Source organism: Plectropomus leopardus, chromosome 19 (assembly GCF_008729295.1).
Source record: "Plectropomus leopardus isolate mb chromosome 19, YSFRI_Pleo_2.0, whole genome shotgun sequence".
Lineage (NCBI taxonomy): Eukaryota > Metazoa > Chordata > Actinopteri > Perciformes > Serranidae > Plectropomus > Plectropomus leopardus.
The window spans coordinates 2,726,876-2,747,954 of NC_056481.1; the positions used below are offsets into that span (position 1 = coordinate 2,726,876).

Sequence of the window (21,079 nt, forward strand, 5' to 3'; positions counted from 1 at the left end):
AAATAAACAACAACAAAAAAAGCCAGAAAATGGTAAAAAAAAAAAAAAAGTTACAAAAATGTATCTGAAAATAAGCAGATAGAATTAGCTGAATTTAGTAAAAAAAAAAAAAAAAGGTGCTAGAAAAAGATAATTGCAAAGAAGTTACCTGAAAATAAGCAAAAAATATTAACAAGTAATCAGCAAGAAGTAACTTTTTTTTTTTAAAAATAAACAAAAAAAAAAAGAAATAAGTAAAATATTACAAGAAAATTAACCAAAAACAGGCACCAAAAAGGGGGAAAAAACAAGAAATCTGAATGTAGTTTTCTGAACATTTTCCCTATTTTTTTTGAAATATCTAATCATCCCTTCTCGCTAATTTGAAGGTAATTATTTTTGGTAATTTGCAGGCCAATTCTTGCCAAGTTGCTTGTTATCTTTTCTCTCTTTTTTTGGAAGAAAGCAAACCTTTTCTCTCAGGTTTCAGAGGTTTAAATGCTTGTGAAAGAAGGAAAACTGATGTAAATCCAGGTGTTTAAGGCACAAATAAGAAAATTCTCGTACAAAACATCACACAGTCAGAGGAGTGAGAATTAACATGCTACATGATTGCATCCTGGGGCATTTTCACGATTATAACATCAAAACACGTGTTCATTTTTTTTATATAAAACAGCAGAAAAATGAAACCCTTTGAATTCCTCCTCTGAGCTCTGACTCGGAGCGCCCTCTGCTGCCTAAAATCGCTCATTTCCTAAATGAGATTTGGTGAATCAAACGTCCTCCACCTCTCATCACGCCTGAATCAAAGTGCACTGGAAGTCTGTCCAATGTGGATAATTAAGCCGGCGCCACAGGAGGGACGGCGGCCCGTTAATTAAAAATAAAAAACCAACTACTGTCTGCAGTGGAAGAATTAAAAATACTACAGGGAGGAGGGCCGGACAATATGCTCCAACACCCCTCCGGAGTCCACGTCTTACAGCTCTGATAAGGTTATCTCTCTGCGTGCGCTCTGACACTGAATCACACGGATAATTGCTCTTTGTGCTGCACAGATATCAATACCTGATGACTCAGAGCTGGAGGTGTGATTCGGAGCCCAGCGGAGGGGGGGCAGGACTCACAGTGCCACACAGACGCAGGGGTGCTTGAGGCAGACGGGGAGGATGCCCTTGTTGATCTGGTGGAAGTCGACGAGCTGCAGGAGGTCGATGAAGAGCGTCAGGCCGTCGTCCATGGTGAAGTACTTCCTGCCGCCCTCCTCACACTGCAGACACACACAATCAACAGTTAACCCTCTGAACTTCAATTTACTTGCGTTGCGTTCAGATTGGGGGCCGACCTATGTATTTTATTGAGAGAGGTCAATTTAATTTTTATCAATTAATTTTATCGGCAATCACTAAAATAAAACACTTTTTTTGCTCGACGTCTCATACTCCTTATATGGAAGGAACATTTCCACCTACTACTAAGATACGGATCAAAGACCTTAAAAAGCATCTGACTTTGGAGAAAATTCACCAGATTTTATGTGGAATGGGAACCTTTTTAACCCATATAAGAAAAATGGACTTCATTGATACTGATACTGAAGCTTTGTAATATACTTTTATTTTCTAATCATTTGTGAAATATGTTTTTTTTATGGTGCAGTGGGGCTGGGGCACAACAGCGGGTGAGTGGGGAGGCACATATTGTGATTTTATTCTGCTATGATATTTGTTGTACACTGTATTTGCTTGATTAAATGTTAATTAAAAAAACATTGAGCAAATAAATAAATAAATAAATAAAATAGCGACAGGAATAATCAGCAATATGCCAGATGTTGTCCCCAATAATCGTCCAGGTCGATAGTTCAGATGCCTCCATAAGTATTTAAAACTTCGAAATGTTAGCAGATTGTGGTTTTATTGTTTTTTTTTAAATCATGGGGAAAAAAGACAAAGAGCAATTTGGCAAGAACTGTGCTGCAAATTGCATTTAGAAAAATTTAGTGCATTTCGAATTTTTGTTTTTCTTAAAAAGCTAGGGAAAAATGCCAACACAAAAACAACATTTATAATTATCATTACTAAATATTTTAAATAATTATTTTGATTTTATAGGACTATTTTGGGGTCATTTTTTTCCTACTTTTTTATTTTTGTTTTCCAAATATTTAGGTATTTCCTTGCTTTTTTTAAAAAAAAATCTTTTTATAGTCTTTTTTAGTCATTTCTTCTGAAGTTGCACATTGCTATTTTCTCATGTTTATGGAGGAATTCAAGCCAATTTGTGCAGGTTTTAAGGGGTTAAGAGAGAGTGGAGGAGGTTTAAGTGAACAAAAGGAACTCACTGGGATCACCAGGTAATGTTTGGTCTGCAGCTTGTAACACAGCGAGAGGACGAAGCACTGGGCGTGCTGCTGGCTCTCACGGATCAGAAACATCCTGCACACAAACGCAGAGAAACGTTCAGACGACGTTTTCTTACAGCGGCAATAAAGCAGCAAAGCACGAAAACATACATGAAAGCAGGATTTACAAATCCTTTTCTGACCTACATTCAGGGTTCACACACATTTTTGCCAAAAAATGTCCTTTTTCATGACTCTGAGGCAAATATTAACCCTTTGAAAGCTGGACGTCATCATAAGTATTTAAACCTTCAGAATCGGAGGAAATTGTTTTTCTTTATTTTGATAATATTCAAAAAATGAGCAACTTAGCAAGATAGTTCAGCAAACTGCAAGAAATTAGCAGATTCAAAATTTTTTTTAAAAATCCTGGGAAATGTCATCGAAACTATTTTTGTGATTATCATAATTAGATATTGAAAAGTATTTTACAGAATTATTATTATTATTTATTATACTGTTTTGGTGATTTTTAAGGAAAAAAATGGCTTTTTTTTGTGTTAAAATTTTTTGGTGATTTAAAAAAAAAAAATAAGGGCAATTTTGGTTCTTTAAAAATTGTGCATGATTTATAAAGACAAAAAAAACTTTTTATTATTATTATTATTTATTATTTTCATTATTATTTTATTATTGTTATTGTCGTTTTATTTGTCTGTGGGGACGTGTGACTGTATGAGGGGATACACATTTGTACATTGATGTTCATGTTTTGATGTACACTTGAAATTTTGATCAAATACTGTTTAAAAAAATAAAAATAAAAGACACTTTATTATCCTGGACTCACCCGTCCACCAGGCCCTGCTTCTCTATCAGTCTCTGAGCGTCTTTTCTGGACACGCCGCCATGAAACCACGGCTGGGACTTGTGGATGGCTATAAAACAAACAAACAAACAAACAGAGAGACGGTGAGACAGTGAGCGGGAACACAGTTTGGTTTATTTGAGAACGACAGCGGCTCTGGATCAGGACTCTGTCTCCTCTCATGTGGACTCACAGGACGGCCTCGCTCCAGAGGTCAGGCTGGGCAGACTGCACCTCAGGGCTTCTCTCCGCTGCAGCACAGAAGAAGAAGAAGAAGAAGAAGAAAAACAAAAACAGAGAGAAGGGTCACTGTGGAGGAGGAAAAAATCTGGTTTATTGCAACATGGATCTTATTTGTGAAGGTTCGACCATCGTTTGTAGTGGCAAAACGAAATTATCTGGTATAATAATCTCAAAAATATAATTTTTTAACATAAACAAAACATTTTTGACCTTGAAACTTGTGAATTTGGGTTACTGGAAGGATTTTGACATAGATATGAGCTGAGAGCAGCATTTCACAGATGGAAAAAATAAACAGCAAATATAAAAGTAACATTTTAACAGAAATTAGTAAAAAGGTCGCAGCGTCGTTATGATGTTTTGACGTCACGTCAGTTCTGCACAAACTGACCGACTGATGCCTTTAATTATTGTGCAGAAGCCCACAAAAATCGACCGAATTCCTCAAAAATGATGTTTTTTTTGTTTTTATTGATTGATGTCTTTATGTTGAACATGTAAAATAAAACGAAAACAGAAGTTAAAAACATATCAACAAAAGGATGTCATGAATTCCACTTTCACATCGCATCCGTTTTCCCGCGTAAATCGAATCCCCCGTCCTCACCCTCCAGGCTTGCCCCTCCTCCCTCTCGGCGCTCTGGGCCTCCGTCGGGTTCTGGATGACCCGTCCGCCAGCCTTCCCCGAGAAGTCCATGGCCACGAGGCTGGCCTCCGCCTCCGACTGCTCGCACAGAGAAACAGACATGAGAAACGTGACGTGACGGCACAGAGAGATTTCGGCTCTGCGTCGCGTCACGTTTGATGATGAGCTCACTTTGCCGTCGCTGAGTTTGGATCCTTCGAGGCTCCGAGGGGCCGATTTGGAAAGTTGATAGTTGCACTGGAGCTGCTTCCCGTACTGAGCAAACAGAAAAAACACACAAAATAAGATGAAAAAGATGAGATATTTTAAAATTTAAGAAAAAGTTTTAGATGTAATCAGCTGTATTTGTTAAATACTGATTAGTGAATATTTGGGCTAGAATATAGTACAATTTTATTTTTTACACTAATGGCTATACGCTATCCTAAAACTGTTTTTTTTTTTTTTTTTTAAATATTATTTCAAATAATCATTTTATCTTCGCACCTCTTGTCTGCACTTTTTCATTTGTTTTTTTTTTAAATAAGCAGAATGGTTTCATGGTGATTTTAGAAATAAAGAAGAGGACTGAAAACCTTAAACAGTCTGAAAGACGACGTCCAACACGTTCGTATCTGTTCGCTCTCAGCACACAGGATCTTCAGGTCCTGAACACGGACGGGATTCCTAGAAGGCTGTACACACACACACACACACACACACACACACACACACACACAACAAAGCAACAAGGTTACCATAGTTCATCATCTTTAATATGTAAAAAAATTTCAGTTAGATGCTGTTCTGTACTCTTTTTATTGTCAACAAATCCCATCACAAGACAACAACTAACAATGTGACAATGTGTCTTTTATATAGAAAAAAAAAAAAAATGTATATATATATATATATATACATATATATACATATATATATGTAAAATTCTAGCTGATTTCTTAAAATAGGTGCTCGCTGTCGTTTTAATGAAACGGTACTCAACAGGAGAACATAAAGCATTTCAGGGGACTTTTTATATATATGATTATAATTATAATGAAAAGCAACACCTCATATTTCATATTTGAGAGGCTGGAGCCATGAAAAATGATGATCAAAATAACTGCAGATTAATTTTGCACTTGATTTTCATATTGTTTGTGTGCAAAAATCTAAATTTGTGAAGTTATATAATAATTGCAGTGGAATAAAAAAGTGCCATAATTCCCTCTGAAGTGTAGAGGAGAAATCAGAGAGTGGCACGAAGTTCAAATATTAATGTGAAAAACTACAACATGCAAACTGCAGCTGGGTGGTTTCCAACAATGCGTGTGAGTTTTTTCCGTCAGCATCAAAACTGACAGAAATCCACCACGAAAAAGTTCCTGGAGAGCTCGATATTATTTAACAGTTCCTCGATCGCCGTCAGCAGACGTGTTTACAGCTCAAACTGCTGCTGTCGAACAATCCTGACTCAGTAATGACATGAATGTTTAATGTACACACACACACACACACACACACACACACACACACACACACACACACACACACACACACACACACACACACACACACACACAGGGATTTGGCAGAAAAAATGTTTCTCAAACCAGAAAGAACATCATGTCGGGAACAGTCAGAGAACTGTTTGACCTGAGGGTCTGTGTGTGTGTGTGTGTGTGTGTGTGTGTGTGTGTGTGTGTGTGTGTGTGTGTGTGTGTGTGTGTGTGTGTGTGTGTGTGTGTAAGCTCAGAGGAAGCGGTTACCTTGATGCAGAAGGTGAAGTCTGCAGGCGCTCCGTACAGTTTTCGGCTGTTCACCACAGTGTACACGTTCAGATCGTCCAGATCAGCCACATACTGCAGGTGTCGAGGCTCCTGAACCCAAAAAAAAACAAACACACATTTTAAAACACTTAGGGACTGTTTGGCACATTTTACACGCTTTTCAGTCTTCTTCTTTTTTTTTGGATAATTTGGCTGTGTTCATGCACATGGAATAAAATTTTGGAAATATTGAAATATTTGAGTGTAATCAGTGAATTTCCAGCTCAGCTCCTACAATAAGTCTAAAATAGAGCAGAGTGGTATGAGTGACACTGCACAAAAAAAAAAATTAAATTATATTTTATTATATTATATTATTGACATATTCCAGACTGTGATTAACACAAAAAATCTTCTTTGCATGCAGTATATCAAAAAATAATATGAATGTGTAATATTTTTTAAAGCTTATTTTCAAAAAGTGCATTTTGTGCGCAGAGCGGTACGAGTGTGTGATATTAAAGCAGAGCCCAAAGGGTTAAATAGCACACTTTTTTAAATGCAGAAGTTTGAGCTGCTGACCTTGGAGGAGCCTTTGGTGGAGCAGTAGAGTCCGGAGCGGCGGAGGAAAAAGTAGACCTTCTTCCAGGATTTGCGGCTGGACTCTTTGACCTGCAGGAAACCCTGAATCTCCGGACACGTCCCGGACTTCAGCAGGTTCTGCAGAACACAAAAGGCTCATTATTCTCAACTTCTTTAATACCATTTATACAAAAGTTACAGTGAAAGAGGACAATAATATTGACAATAGACAATTTTTTTTACAAACACAGTCACAGAACGACTGAAACAAGTAGAAAAAAGATAAAATAAATCCCCATGACAGAGGCCGTTAGACCAAACCTTTGGCTCTGGGAGCATATTTATACAATTTTCTTACATTTTATAGGCTAAACAACAATAAGAATTTTAAAAAAACAATGTTCCAAATAATAACCAGTGGCATTTTCCAGCCTTCATCTTTGTCTGACAAAATATAATGAAACACTTAACCCTTTGAAACCTGAGTAAAGTGGCATCTTTTCTTTCAAAAACATGGCACTTCACAAGAAATGTCCCAAAAATTAACACAAAAAACTAATAAAAAGTTAAAAGAAAAATACCTAGAAATAAGAATTTTTTTTTAAAAAAACATAAAAAATGACCCTGAAAAAATTCTAAAAATGTAATATATAGATTTTATTCTGTAACATTATTTAAAATATATAATTGAAAGCCAATTCAATATAGTTTTCTTGACATTTTTTCCTTGTTTTTTTGATAATATCTCCTAATCCAGCCCAGCTCATATTTAGAAAGTTTCCTTTTCTTTTACTTTTTTCAGTTTGGACATTTCTTGCGGAGATGTTCATTATGTTTTTTTTTTTGCTCGTGTTTCAAAAAAAAACAACAAAAAAACATTTTTCTCAGGTTTCAGGGGTTTAAATGCTCGTTAACGGCGTCTGAATGCAGCACAAGTAAACTGATGCCGATGGCTCGCGGTCTGATTGAGGCTCCTGATTTCAGGCGCTTTACCTGAATGAGCTGTGATGATGTCATCCCCCTGCTGACATCGGCGCTGTCGGAGATCATGGACTCCGGGAAGAAGAGCTGACAGACGGGAGGGAGAAGGTCGTCGTTAAAATCCTCATTTACAAAACAAAAAAGCTTCTTCTGCTGCAGTCTGCGCCGACGTCGCCTCATCACCGCGATTCTGCCTCAGAACGTTATTTCAAATATTCATCTGAAACAAACCTGGCAGGCTCATGCTCCTCTGTTTGACGTCGATTTAGAGGCAGCAAAAAGTTTGAACGAAGCCTAAAGTAAATTATCAGTCATGCAAAGTGCGCACAAACCCAGCAGGTGCTCTCGGAGGGAGACTCACATCCTGCTGCTGTCTTTGTTTGCATATGAAAAACAGTTTGAGCGTCCAAATGACTGAAGAGCTGAAAGAAAATTAAATCTGCAACTATTTTTTTTATAATCGTTTCAATCATTTTTTGAACAAAACAAACAAAAAAGAGAAATATTCTGCTTTTACAGCTTCTGAAACAAAACGGTTTGTTGCTTTCTACATTTCAGAAAATTGACTGTCAACAATTTTGATAGTTTTTAATAATTAATCATCGCTCGGATAAATACTGGCATGGTATGTTCCTGCAAACCACAGATATGTTAAATATGAGTTATTAGGTGGCAGATATATTGAAAATTACATTTACAAATGACTGTGGTTATGTGTGATTAGGTTGAGGCCAATAAAAAAACATAACTCTTTATTTTTATTGTTGGGAAAAGATTATTATTGACTTAAAATGCCCATTGATGCACAGCCGGTATTATTATCTTCGGATTTTGGACTATTTGTCGTATAAAATGAGCCTTTTAATGACAAACTCTGGCCTTTTTTAAATCTATCAAAACTATTTGTGATTAATCGATGTAAAATGTAATTATTAGTTGCATCTTTTTTTGTATCCTGTCAGCACGAGGCTTTCAAATGCACAGCTCACACAAGGAGAAAGTGTAAGCCGAATTTTACATGTAAACTTTAGTAAATCTATGATCAAACTGTCTTTTGTGCCTTTTGGAGGCAGTGTGGCCGAACCTTTCAGAGACACCACATCACCAAAACCAGTTTTTAATGTGATCCGTCAGCTTTGTTTAGCAGCCGAGGCAACAGACCAGATCTGGTGTCATGAAAACGCCCGAAGCACCAAGTCAACCAGTCTGCACCAGCACGCAACCTGACAATCTTTTATTGTCTTTAACCCTTTGAACCCTGAGCCAAACGGTTTGATTTTTTTCAAAAAAACACGAAGGGAAGGTTACAAGCAACATAAAAAGACATGGCTGAAAATTTAACAAAAAAATTGAAAAAAGGTAAAGAAATAAAATTAAAAAAATAAGAAAATGATTTGAAAATAAGCAATTTTAATTTTTAATAATTTTTAATTAATATTTTTTTTTTCCCTGTGATTTTTTAAATTTAAAATTCTGAAAAATTTTCCTTTTCTGGAAATTTTTTTTGGGGTTTTTTTTTTTTTTACATTTTAGGTGATTTCCTTGTCACTTTTTTTTACTATTTTCTACTCAATGTGTGGGTCATATTTTTTCAGAGTTGTCCATTGCCTTTTCCCCCATGTTTTCTGAATAAATCAAACCAATTTGCTTAGATTTCAAAGGTCTAAATACTTGTGAAGGCGTCAGAAGTACGAGAAAACTGACGTCTATCCAGGTTTCAGAGGGTTAATCTTTATATAAAAGCCTTTTGGTATTTAATGTTTGCACTGTCGTTGATGAGTTTTAAAACCCCACAGGCTGCTCACCATCGGTTTCCTGAAGAACTCGTACTTGGCGTAGTTCTTGCAGAAAACGAATCTCGTGTCGCCTTTGAGAGACCACGTCGCCTGAACCTCCAGCACGACCTCGTGGTCCTCTAGACACCTCTCTGAGGACGCAGGAGAACGTCATGTTAGCCATTTTACAACATTACCTGGTCGTTCAGGTGTGTGTGTGTGTGTGTGTGTGTGTGTGTGTGTCAGAGCAGTACCCAGGCCCAGGGTGGGATGGAGCTCCAGCAGAGCCCAGTTCTCCTGATCGCTGCAGTGAGCCGTCTGGACCAACATGTGGCACACCTCTCGGGCTGTGGCTGCTCGCGTCACCCACACCGACCTGCTGTGGCTGTCCTCGCCGTACACCTTTATCAGCTGATGCAGAGGTGGAAGAGACATAAGGAGCCTTTGGTTAGATACAAGAAGCGAAAATGCATTCAAATCTTTTTTCTATAATTTGTGGTCTGTATTTTTTGCGTAATAGTCCTTTAACGTATTCACATTCTCTAATATTTGAGTTTTTTTATGAGTGTCGGAGTTTGGATTCATGTTGCTTTCACACACATAAACCAGCTGCAACTTTAAATAAGAAGTGCAGCAAAGTGCACTCTAATTGTTGTTTGTTGTTGTTTGTTTTTACTGATTTACAGTTGAACTATATTATTACAATTATTATTACAGATTTTAAATCATCTAGTTTTTTTAAACAATTTTATTGTTTTTTAGATATAATTATTACCACAATTAATATTACAGCTTTATAATATATTTATTCACATTTCAGTGTCATCTTTTTTATTCTTGTTCCATCTTTTTAAACTATTTTATTTTCTTTTTTGTCCAGTTTTTATCTGACTATTATTATTATTGTCATTATTATAACATATGTTATACAACTATTATTATTATTATAGCTGTTAAATTTATTTCATCATCATCATATCATCTCTGATCTTGTTTGTTTTATATTATCAAATTCCTTAATATCATTTTTATTTTTTCTGTTTTTATGACTGTTATTATTGCTTTAATATCTATTTTATCATTATTTTTCTCTCATGCACCAGTCTGAAAATTAAATTGTAAAACAGTTTCTCTAAGTGACCCGTGAAGCACTTTGAACTGCACTAACGTATGACAGGTGGCATACAAATAGAGATTGTGTAATTGATCGATAAAAATAGATTATATTTTAAAAACCGTGCACAGGTTTTGCATGCAAAATCATTAGCTGCAAAGTAACAACTACGTATGCGTTTTAGATAACTGCAGCTAAGTAATAGAAATAAGACTGACAAAACATGTTTAATTTTAGTGTATCTGAGTACACAACATACTTTTCACAGCTGGTTTGGCAGCGAATCAACATCAGTACGCTCAAAACAAGAAGCCAGAATCTGAAGCCAAGAAGCTGTCAGCTGCAGAAACAGTCATTCTGCATTTAATACGCTTCGACACTTAAAGGGAAAGGCCCTTTGATTCTTCCTAAATTTAGACAGACTGAAATTAAAACACAGGTTTAAAAGTCCGTCTTTGCTGCAGCCTGTGTGTGTGTTTTGGATGAAGACCAGGTTGGAGAGGCGGTCATGCGTGCGCTGTATCTCGGAGGTGAACTGGGTGCAGGTTACTCAGGGGTCAGGATGTTTCTCCGAGCGTGCTGCCGTCTGACTCAACGTCTGGATCCAGCAAACCAAAAGGAAACAAACCTGCCCGACCAGAAACCTGCGGCTGGATGTCAATCAGCGAGTCCGGACTGGTCGGGCGAGTGCCGACGTCAGTCGGGAGGAATAATGTCTGAGTATCAACCGGCGGGGAGCAACATTCCTGCAGTGGAAACTCCGCCGTTCAATATCCGCTCAGTCCACTGTGACTTCTGAGAGGGTTTTTATTACAGAGCAGAGGAGGTGGAGGGAAATGTTTCAGATCAGATATTCAGGTTGTGCATGAAATCTGAAATGCTCCGTTTAATCTGATCTACACCGAGCTGATTTTACAGATCACAAGACCTGCTGACACACAGACACACATATTTCATCGTGCAACACCTGCAGAGATTCACTAATTGAAAGAAAACACACAGAGGAACAAACAGAGCCTAAATTATGCGCTTCAGAAAAGAGTAGCCTAAATATCTCAAAGGTGCATTATGTAAGATCTGGACATAGCTTTAATTTAGAGTCTCAGTGAATTTATTATTTAATGTGTAAGAAACACAGCGACGGCGAAACCTTCGGGAAAACACCCGCTATGTTAACTGTCTGAAATTCCTAACAAATCAACGTGCTACAGCTTTACACCAAAATGTAGGCCAAGTGTGAGAAAACTTTTGTTCACCTCACTGAGGTACAAATGAGGAAGTCCTTCACTCTGTTTTCACAAAATACTGTAAAACTTATTAAACCTAATATCTCCTCCCACATTTTTTGCTCGATTGACAGCAAACCTGCTGCAGGGCATCTTCAGACTGTCCTACACAAACCATCTACACAGATTTTTGACTTATTAAAAATTGAGCCTAAATGCATCAAAATGTTTGACTGTAAACATATAATTGCAAATTCTTGCTGAATAAATCATCAAGCTTTATCAACAACAATAAACAAAAGTTTGCTGCCATAGCAGATTCAGTGTGCAACATTTCAGGATTTCCTCTGAAAAACTGAATTTTTTACAGCATTTTGAATTCTCGCATGAACTATCACAGCCTGTGGAAAAATGGCTACATGAAGTCAAGGCTTTGCCATGCACAGACAGCTGATATCCTGCCCCCTGGTGGTCGGCTCAGTAACAGCGTAAAGCCGTCTCTGTTGGTATATATCCGTAACCGTAACCTGCCCTTGGTGTGTGCGGTTGTGAGTTCAAGCCTCATTCGATGCAGAATGCACATTGCAATGGGGAGTTGTTGATTGGCATCAAATTTGTCTGCTGCTTGCTGCTAAAAATGCCCGGCCCTGACCGATCGCTGGGCAGTAGCAATAATTCTTATTATTATTACTTGAAATTCTTTGCACGAGTCACTGTTTCACCAACCGAGCAGCACATCTGTTTGTGAGGGTAAATATCACAACATCAGCGCCGCGACGTCAGGCTGTTTTTCTTTGACAAAGAAAACAATTTAACGGTGGAGCTTTTGCACGCCTAACACACATGCATGGATTTATTCTCCTGTTTCCACACCGTGTTTGGACTCAACGATAAGATAATAAAACAGCTGAAGGACGACTTTCTTTATCAATAAGGGATCAATAAAGGCACTGATATCAAAAAACTTAAGCAAGCTCCATCCATAGTTAGAACGTCCACATACTTTTGACTACATAAACACTGTCAATCTTAAGTTTTCTTTTCCGTCAAAAAAGCTAAAAAAAACCCCAAACATCTGAGCATTTGTCTTCCCTCCTGCAGATCTTTTGTGCTCCCTCAGAATAATCTGTGATTCTGGCGAGCGTCTGTGCGTGCGTGCTCGCCTGTTTGCCTTCATCGCTGTCGATGCGGCGCGGCGACACGCTGCTGTAATTACAGACATGTTTATTCTGGCAGCGTCTGTGAGTCAAAATAAGGACGTGCAGGCATGGCAACAAGGCTCTGCTGTCAGTCACAGTCACAACCAAACTTCACCTGCACGATTAGCAAACAAGCTGAGACACACTGAAAGGATCCACCTGTCAGACCTGCAGATCAGACAGGTGTGAAGGGATTATCACAGTAGGGGCAATTTGTCCAAACAAATACGTCTTACAGGAAAAGCTGGCGTTATTTTATGTCTTTCTTACTGGCAGGAAATCGCATGAAAAAACTAACGTGTGTTTGTCTGTTTTTTAAAATATTTTCTGTCTTCTGTCTGCAGCTCTAACCTAAAAACCCACAGGTTCCTTAAATCTTTTCAAAAAATTCACAAATACCTTTTTTTCAGTGGATAGTGGCACTGTGAAATCTTTGCTTCCTTCCTCACTTACTTATTGCAGGTCTATTTACATTGGTATTTCATTTTCACACTTATTGTTTCATTTTGTTTTGTTTCGTGGGTCTAAAACACTGAGCAGGTATTTAGTGGGCTCTTTAAACCACGACGGAATATTCATGTATTTTCTATTGATTTATTTAATTTAATTTATTTAATTTAATTTTATCTAATTTTATTTTATTTATTTTTGTTTTATTTTATTTTATCTAATTTTATTTTATTTATTTTTATTTAATTTTTTTTTTTTTTTTTTTTTTCATTTTTTCAAACAAATACAGGAAAAGCTGGTGTTACTTTATGTGGAAATCCCATGAAAAACCAAGACCCAAAACCCACTGGTTCCTTAAGTCTTTTCAAAAAGTACACAAATTCAATTTTCAAACTGGGTTTATGTTAAATTAAAAATTAAGTTAAGTTAAATCTATGTTGTTTAATGTGGATCCAAATTTTATCTAAATCTAAAATGGGGCTTAATTTTTCACAAGTGCTAAAGAGGGAAAATCAAACCGTTAACATCACACTGACACCAGTGCAGTTTGGTTAATTGTCTGTATATATAATACAACTAAAACGGTGAAGTGAAAAATGGTGACTTCAGACTTGACAGTCAGTTTGGTTGAAAGAATAAACTAAATATTTTAACTAAAGTGCAAATCTTACAGCTACAAAACACACACAGTAGTCAGAGGGTTAAACTCTGAGCCTGTTTGATTATTTATCAAACTGTTTAAGATTTAAGAGACTTTTAAAGCAGCTGCTGACAGACGAGGCTTCAAACTTACATGTTTGTTAGTCGACGGTGGTGGAAATGAACCGGTGAGCACTGGAGACTTGGAGGGGCTGCACAGCTCTGGAAAAGGGTTCGGTATCGACGGGACGGAGGAAGAAAACGAGTCCACGCCTTTTCCCCTGAAAAAAGATACAGAAATGAACATTAAAAAAGGTCAGAATCAGCCAATAACATGCCATTAAAGGACAAATATGTTGATAAATTATATTTTTCTGCCTGCTTATCTTCTTCCTCTGTTGGATGAAGCTCTACTGTTGTCCAAAATCTATTAAAAACACATCAATGAGCCACACTGTTACCCTGCGGGACATGATCCTATATTACCATAAATTCGGGCTGTACTGAAAAGTTTCATTTATAAGGTTGACATTTTAATTCTGTACCAATATTTCAATGCTTCACATTTTATTTTCATTTTTTAACATGTCAGTCATTCTTTTTAAACTTGCGTGTAAAGTGCATTTTGTTTGCAAAGCAATACGAGTGTGATTATCTGACACTATACAAAAAATTATAATGTATAAGAATCAATGTTGCTGCAAATCACTGGCATATCCTGGGCTGTGAAAATAATACTTTGCATGTAGTATATTAAAAATAATTCTTTTCTTAGTTTTTTTTCATCTAAAAACTCACATTTGAAGGGTCAAAATTCTGAAAATTAATGAATATTTGATATTTAGGATTAGGACTGATGTTGACTAAAAAAAAAAAAAATCAATAAAAGTAGTTTTCTTAAGGCTTGATTTTGAAAAGCGCATTTTGCACCCAGAGCGATCGGAGCGTGTGTAATATTAAAGCGTCTCCTGGCTGAAAAAACAAAAAGGCACCACATATATGTAACGACAGGAAGTGAAACTAAAACAAAACTCTGACAGCGGAGCACACTCCCAGTTCACTTTACAGTCACACTCTTATCACTCGAGTCTTTACGCTTCACGGTATCTATAAGTCGAAACTTCTTTCCACATGAAGGTTGAGTCACTGACTTGAATCAACATCCACCTTCTTGTGACTCCTGACTCATAAACGTGTGCAGCTTCATATTTAAACAGCAGAGTGAGTATTATGGGTGTGTGTGTGTGTGTGTGTGTGTGTGTGTGTGTGTGTGTGTGTGTGTGTGTGTGTTCCTGACGGTCGTACCTGTTCACAGTGATGAGGATGGGCTGGGAGCGCCGTACGGACGGAGCATCGGCCACCAGAGGAGCCAGAGTCAGCGTGGAGCTCCCCACTGCTCCTCCTGACGTCTCTCCTTCCTCTCCGAGCCCTCGAAAACTTCTGTCCAGGGACCTGCCACCTCCATCATGTTACCTGAGGGGACGGAGGGAGTCTGATTTTAGCCTTTAGACCACCAAAATACTCTGTCCTGATATATGCATGTATACATACAGTACATACATATATACATACAGTACATATATACATACATATATGCAGCCTTTTGCCACAGAGGGAATACACTCAGTGTTTATGTATGTTGTTATTTGGGGACTTTTGGTCACACAGGTGCATAAATAGGCTGTGTTACTGCCTCCTTACAGTCACAGTTTCTTTACAATTTTCTTTTTTGTGTTTGGTGCTTTAAGCTCCATAAGCTGAGTGCCATAAAGTTCCCTTATTTTGGAGAGAAGTCAGACATCTCTGCAGCCGATATCTCCAACACTCAACACTGCAACTCACACCAAAATAATCTAGACTGATAAGCAGCGCTTCAGACAAAAGGAAAAATGTATTAACATTTTTGATTTTGGGGTGAACTGTCCTTTAACAGCTAAAAAAAAATCCAAAATGCTTAACTTTTGTTGTTTTAGACAGAAAAATAAAAGCCGACAAAAAATCAAAAGTAAAATCCTGAACACTTAAGGTACTTTTATCGCCTCGTGGTGCAAACAAATCAGGGACTCGTGTGCAGCAAAGACAATAATAAGCTATTATTCTTTCATCAGTCAGCGCTTTTGTTTGAAATTGTTTTGTATTAGGACGATGTACGTACGCACGCACGCGCGCGCACACACACACACACACACACACACACACACACACACACACACACACACACACACACACACACACACACACACTCAGCAGCAGCAGGTGTTATTATCGTGTGTGTGGAAATTCAGGTTTGTAGTATTTCTCTGGCTCTGCGCCTCCAGAGTCTATTTTCAGTAACGAAAGTGTGACTCAGCGGCGTTGTTTTTCTCGTGGCATTGTTTGTTAATCTGTCTGATGTGATGTAGCTGTCATTTCATAATTAACGTAACTGCCGTCATCACGAAAAGGCGGCTCCGGGTGCGTATTTTTGACAACAACAACAAAAACTGGCTTCGGATAATCAGCTGCAGATTGAAAAAAGTCACTAAAGTTTGATACGGAAAGTGAACAAATCAGATTTACAGTATGCTGATTTTAGAAAAACCCTTTTAATAACAATAACACAGTAAACCAGCTTTGTTTCAGATGCTATCTAACACTTTTTTGTTGTTTTTTTTTGTGTCTCAGATCATGCAGCGTGTGACAGAAAGCAGCCTGCAGGTTTGGAGACAGACAGCGTCTCCACGCGCAGCACAAAACACCGGATGGACAACATCAGCGTTTTGTTGCATAAAACCCTGCAGGCTGTACTTTGTGGTTTGAAAATCTCTCTCTCTGCAGGTGTGGATCCAAATTATTATAGTGTGTAAACAGGTGTACATGAGCATAAAGGAGAAAAAGGTTGCCATGACAATAAAATCAGTGCACAGAAACCCCCAAACCTGTTTCATGCAGCAAAGAGCTGACGAGACAGAAATATAAAGTGTAACGTCCCAGAGCTGCAGCGAACAGCTGCGTTTATCATTCATTCATCTGTTTTGATTAATCATCTCATTAAAAACTATAAAATGTCAGAAAACTGTGAAAAATAAGAGTCACAAGTTTTGTTTGATCAACAGCACAAAAATATTAAATTTCAAATTATATAAAACTGAGAAAAAGCAACAATTTTGTGTTTTTTATATATATATATATATTTTTTGTTTGATTTATGACTTAAACAATTTAAGTCATTTCTTGCCATCTAAGATCAGGTTTAATCAGATTTACCTGATTTTAAATCTTCGCTTACAGTGTTTTTTGGTTTTATTTGGGGTTTTTTTTAATTGGAAAGCTTTTCCCTTTATTGCCTGATTTGTCATTTTTGTTTTTTTTATTTCCTTTTGCTGTGTTTTTCCTCTCTGTGCTGTTTAGAGAAGTGCTATCCAAATAAAGTCATTATTACGATTCATCTTCAAGTGTTTTTTTATATTTCACAGCCATAATTCAGCACTGATTTCTGGCAAGAAAGCATCAGCTAAAAATTATTTAAATCCTGGGTCTTCAACAGGGGGTCCAGGGCCCTTTGGGGGTCCTCTGCAGGGGGGGCGCGAAATTATTGTTTGTTTGTTTATAATGTGTTTTTTCTATTTTCAAAAATTGAAATACTCCTGAAAATACACTAACACAATCCAACATATTTTGCTTTTTGCAACAATTCATCTGTGTTGATGTGAAGTTTCCTCCCTAATATTAAAAAAAGCAAATGCAGGTCAAGACCCTGATATGTCCCTCTGCCCAGTTTTATATACAATGCAAATTTTAATTTTATAGGCAATTATATATGCTGAAGAACATAAATCCACAAACAAACACAAATATATTCAGTTTATGGTCACATAAATCAAAGAAAACCAACAAATAGTGACAATCTAGCTGGTGTGAGTGAATACTTCGCATTTTTGCTTAATTAAATGATTTAAATAATTAATAAATCATAATAATTGCTAAAAAAAAAAAAAAAAACATATTAATTCTGTTTGTTTGGGTATCATACCACTAAAATAAATGTTTATATTAATCTCACTTTGTTTTACATCATGAAGTAGGCCAATGATAAGGTCCTCCTGTATGTAGAGCACCGGAGACATAATATAATACCTGATAAGAAACTCATCAGAGCCTCCGTGCTGAAATAACGAGGTGCTGATGTGAAGGAGCACAACTTTAAAAGTCCAGTTTAAACCCCAAAATGTTATGTACAAAATGTTTTATTACTTTCATACGTTTTGTCTCTTATATCTGTAAACACAAAGCGGTACAGACTAACTCCTGGAAGTTCTAGAAACCTCAAATCTAAGCTGACGCAGATGTGGCGCCAAAACCTCATATTGAAACTAAATAAATAAACTGCTTAATCCTCAATAAAAGCTCCGTCGACACAAAGTCACTTTTATTTAATTCACATTAACACAAAGAAAAATTCGGCTAACTTCGGCTACATTATATCGCTGTATGAAGTTTTCTATTCGCGGTTAAAACCAGCCTCCACCTGTTCGGATTAGCCTGTTAGCATCTGCGGACCAAACAGAAACTCACCTGTAAACTCGGTGTGTTCAGTCGGCAGGTTTCAGCTGTCAGCCATCGCGTTTATCCCAAAATGTGACGCTTTAAAACTCGGTGTTTTTTACCTCTTGTGAGAAGACAACAAAAACAGGATGAGGTGCCACCACCTGAGTGCCAAACAACACTCTGAGAGAGGAGGGGGGCGGAGGGCGGGGTCTGTCCGTCAGGTGTGCGCTGTGGCCCCGCCCCCTGAGGTCATGTTAACAGGTGAACGAGTTCAAAGGTGTGCAGACGTTACAGGTGTAGTGTCAAAGACTGTTTCCCCATCCCTATGTGTTTGTGTATCTGTTTATTTTCTTATATTTTTGTTATTCCCTCTTCTATTTTCCCCGCTCCCTCTCTCTGCTATATTTCATTTATTTAAACTGTAATTTTAATCCTTCCTCTGCCGCCCCAATTTTAAGGTTTTGACTGTTTTTGTTGTTGTTTTTTGTGTTGCTTTGTAGTCACTTTGTATCTCTTTGTGGTGGTTTTAAGATATTAAGATATTAAGATATCTTTGTGTCATTCTGGGGTAATCTTGTTTTTTTATGGTTATTTTGTGCCTCTTTGTGGTTGTTTTGCCCATTTTTGTAGTGAGTTTTTGTCTCTTTGCAGTCTTTTTGTGTCTCTTTGAGGTCATTTACACACCAAACTACACTACACAATAAATGACATGCAGAAAATGAGAAAACCGTTTTCATGATGTGAAACAGAATACTAAGCAGGTTTAAAATATTTCTGTTTTGTTATTTAGGATTACAGCCGGTGGCAGAAAGTAACTAAGTACATTTTCTCCAAGTAGACATTTCAGATGGAAATGTTCAATCTTTAATTGGCAACTGTTTTAATATTTTTTTGTTATTTTTCAAGCAAAATTTTTAAGTTTTATTCCCATAATTGTTTCAATTTCTGGGTTGTGGAGATTTATTTATTTTTTGTCTTTTTAAATGTTATTTTTCTGAGTTTAAAAAACATTAAGACATCAAGCTGGGTTTTAGGAATTTTATTTGTAGCGGGATTTTTACATTTTGTAACCATTAATCAGTTAACAGAGAAAATAATATGTATATTAATCAAATGCGTATTTATTATGTGTTCATGCTGCTGATGAATGAGCTCTGCAGGGACAGTGCTCATTCATCAAATTCATTCAATTCATCAAAATATTACTTTTAATGCATTTTATATATTGTATATAATAAATATATATTCCTGTTAAAAAAAGGGAACTTCATAGTTACAATGTGCCTTGAATGATATTACATTTATTATTTAAAGTAAATAGTCGTGATGAAAGCAGTTTGTCTCCATCTGGTGGTTAAATGTGATGAACTGCAGAGAAACAGGTGAGTTGTTTTTCTCTTTCTGACAGGTGAGTTTCACTCTGAGTGAAGTTCAACCTGAGTTAAACATTTACAAACATTTACGAACCCGAGAGGCTCAGCAAGAGACGCACTGAACCCGAAATTCAAACTCTTTAATTGAGGCAATTATTAGCCTACAATAATAATAACTTGTATTTTATCCGGAGGTAATATTTTAATCTCCAACAGCAGCATGTTTTTTCTGGCAAGACAACATATTAATTCATGTTTTCAGTCTTTTGACAAATTTTTCAAATGTATATTTAAAAAACGTTTCCACTAAAATCTGTTATTTAATTCTTACTTTAAAAAAAAACACCAGAAAAGCCCCGCAGTACATTTACTATATAATTTTGACTTTGAGTAATTTCTATTTCATGCTACTGCATATTTCTTCTCTGTGGAGGACCACAAATACTTACTGAATCAACAGAGTTACTTTAGTACTTGTAAAAAAAAACTTCTGAAAGGAAGTGAGACCAAAGGGCTCAGAGAAATAGTAATAAATTATTTTACTATTTAATAATTATTTTTTTATGTAAAGACGCTAATCTATAAAAAAAATGTACAAAATTACAAAGAAATTGATTTGATCTTGAAAAAAAAACCACACAGGCAAAAATATGAGCTACTTGGCAAGAAATGCCCGACAAACTGCAAAGAAAAGTAAAAGGTGACAAGTATTTTCAACATTATCAAAACATGGAGGGAAAAATGTTGTAAAAAAATGTGTAAAACTATTTTTATAGCTCTTTTGATAAAATATTTAAAATTATGTTACAGAAAAAGAAAACTTTTTTAGCACTTTATTGAATTAATTTTTTCTTTAAGTATTCTTCTACTTTCTTTTTTACTAATTTTTGCTGGTTTTTGGGGCCATTTCTTGGCCCTCTTCCAGTGTTTTGGAAAAAAAAAATTCCCCTGATAATCAGCTGCTGGGAATGTCATTAGTTTTGCAGAAATTTGGTCATAAATCAAAAATATTGGACAAGTTTTAAACTGTGACCAGAGACGCACACGTGCGTGACGCCGGAGAAAAAAGTCTCTGCGGACACAAACTGTTGGATCAAATCATGTTTATTAATGTGTTCAGGAAATCCCCACAGAAACAGTTTACAGGGGAACGTACGGATTTACAATCATTCTCGACAAGTGCCAGCTTCACCCCCGCGGTTCCACACTGAGAACGCCCGCTGACTCTCGCGCACCCATTCCCCTCCAAACACGTCTACCACCAGGTCCTTCCAGCTCGCCGCCGAGCCGCTGACGGAGCAGTTGTTGTGTTTTCAGTCATGAAGTATGCAGTGCTATAATGTGTAGTAGCTTGTCAACGCCCAGACGCTCGCTTCCTGTTC

The 21,079-nt window shown here is 36.9% G+C and overlaps 1 protein-coding gene across 1 annotated transcript; it reads right to left on the reverse strand.

Annotated features, from left to right (window-relative positions):
- Positions 1 to 874: 874 nt before the first annotated feature.
- On the reverse strand, positions 875 to 18,480 carry grb7 (growth factor receptor bound protein 7). Its single transcript, XM_042507799.1, is given in 16 exon segments — positions 875 to 1,252; positions 2,327 to 2,420; positions 3,177 to 3,264; positions 3,388 to 3,445; positions 4,045 to 4,161; positions 4,255 to 4,338; positions 4,659 to 4,757; positions 5,832 to 5,942; positions 6,414 to 6,551; positions 7,407 to 7,481; positions 9,200 to 9,321; positions 9,424 to 9,580; positions 13,952 to 14,078; positions 15,103 to 15,196; positions 15,199 to 15,270; positions 18,352 to 18,480. Coding segments are annotated over 15 exon segments (1,578 nt in total). The 5' UTR covers positions 15,266 to 15,270; positions 18,352 to 18,480; the 3' UTR covers positions 875 to 1,105.
- Between the last annotated feature and the right edge of the window lie 2,599 nt (positions 18,481 to 21,079).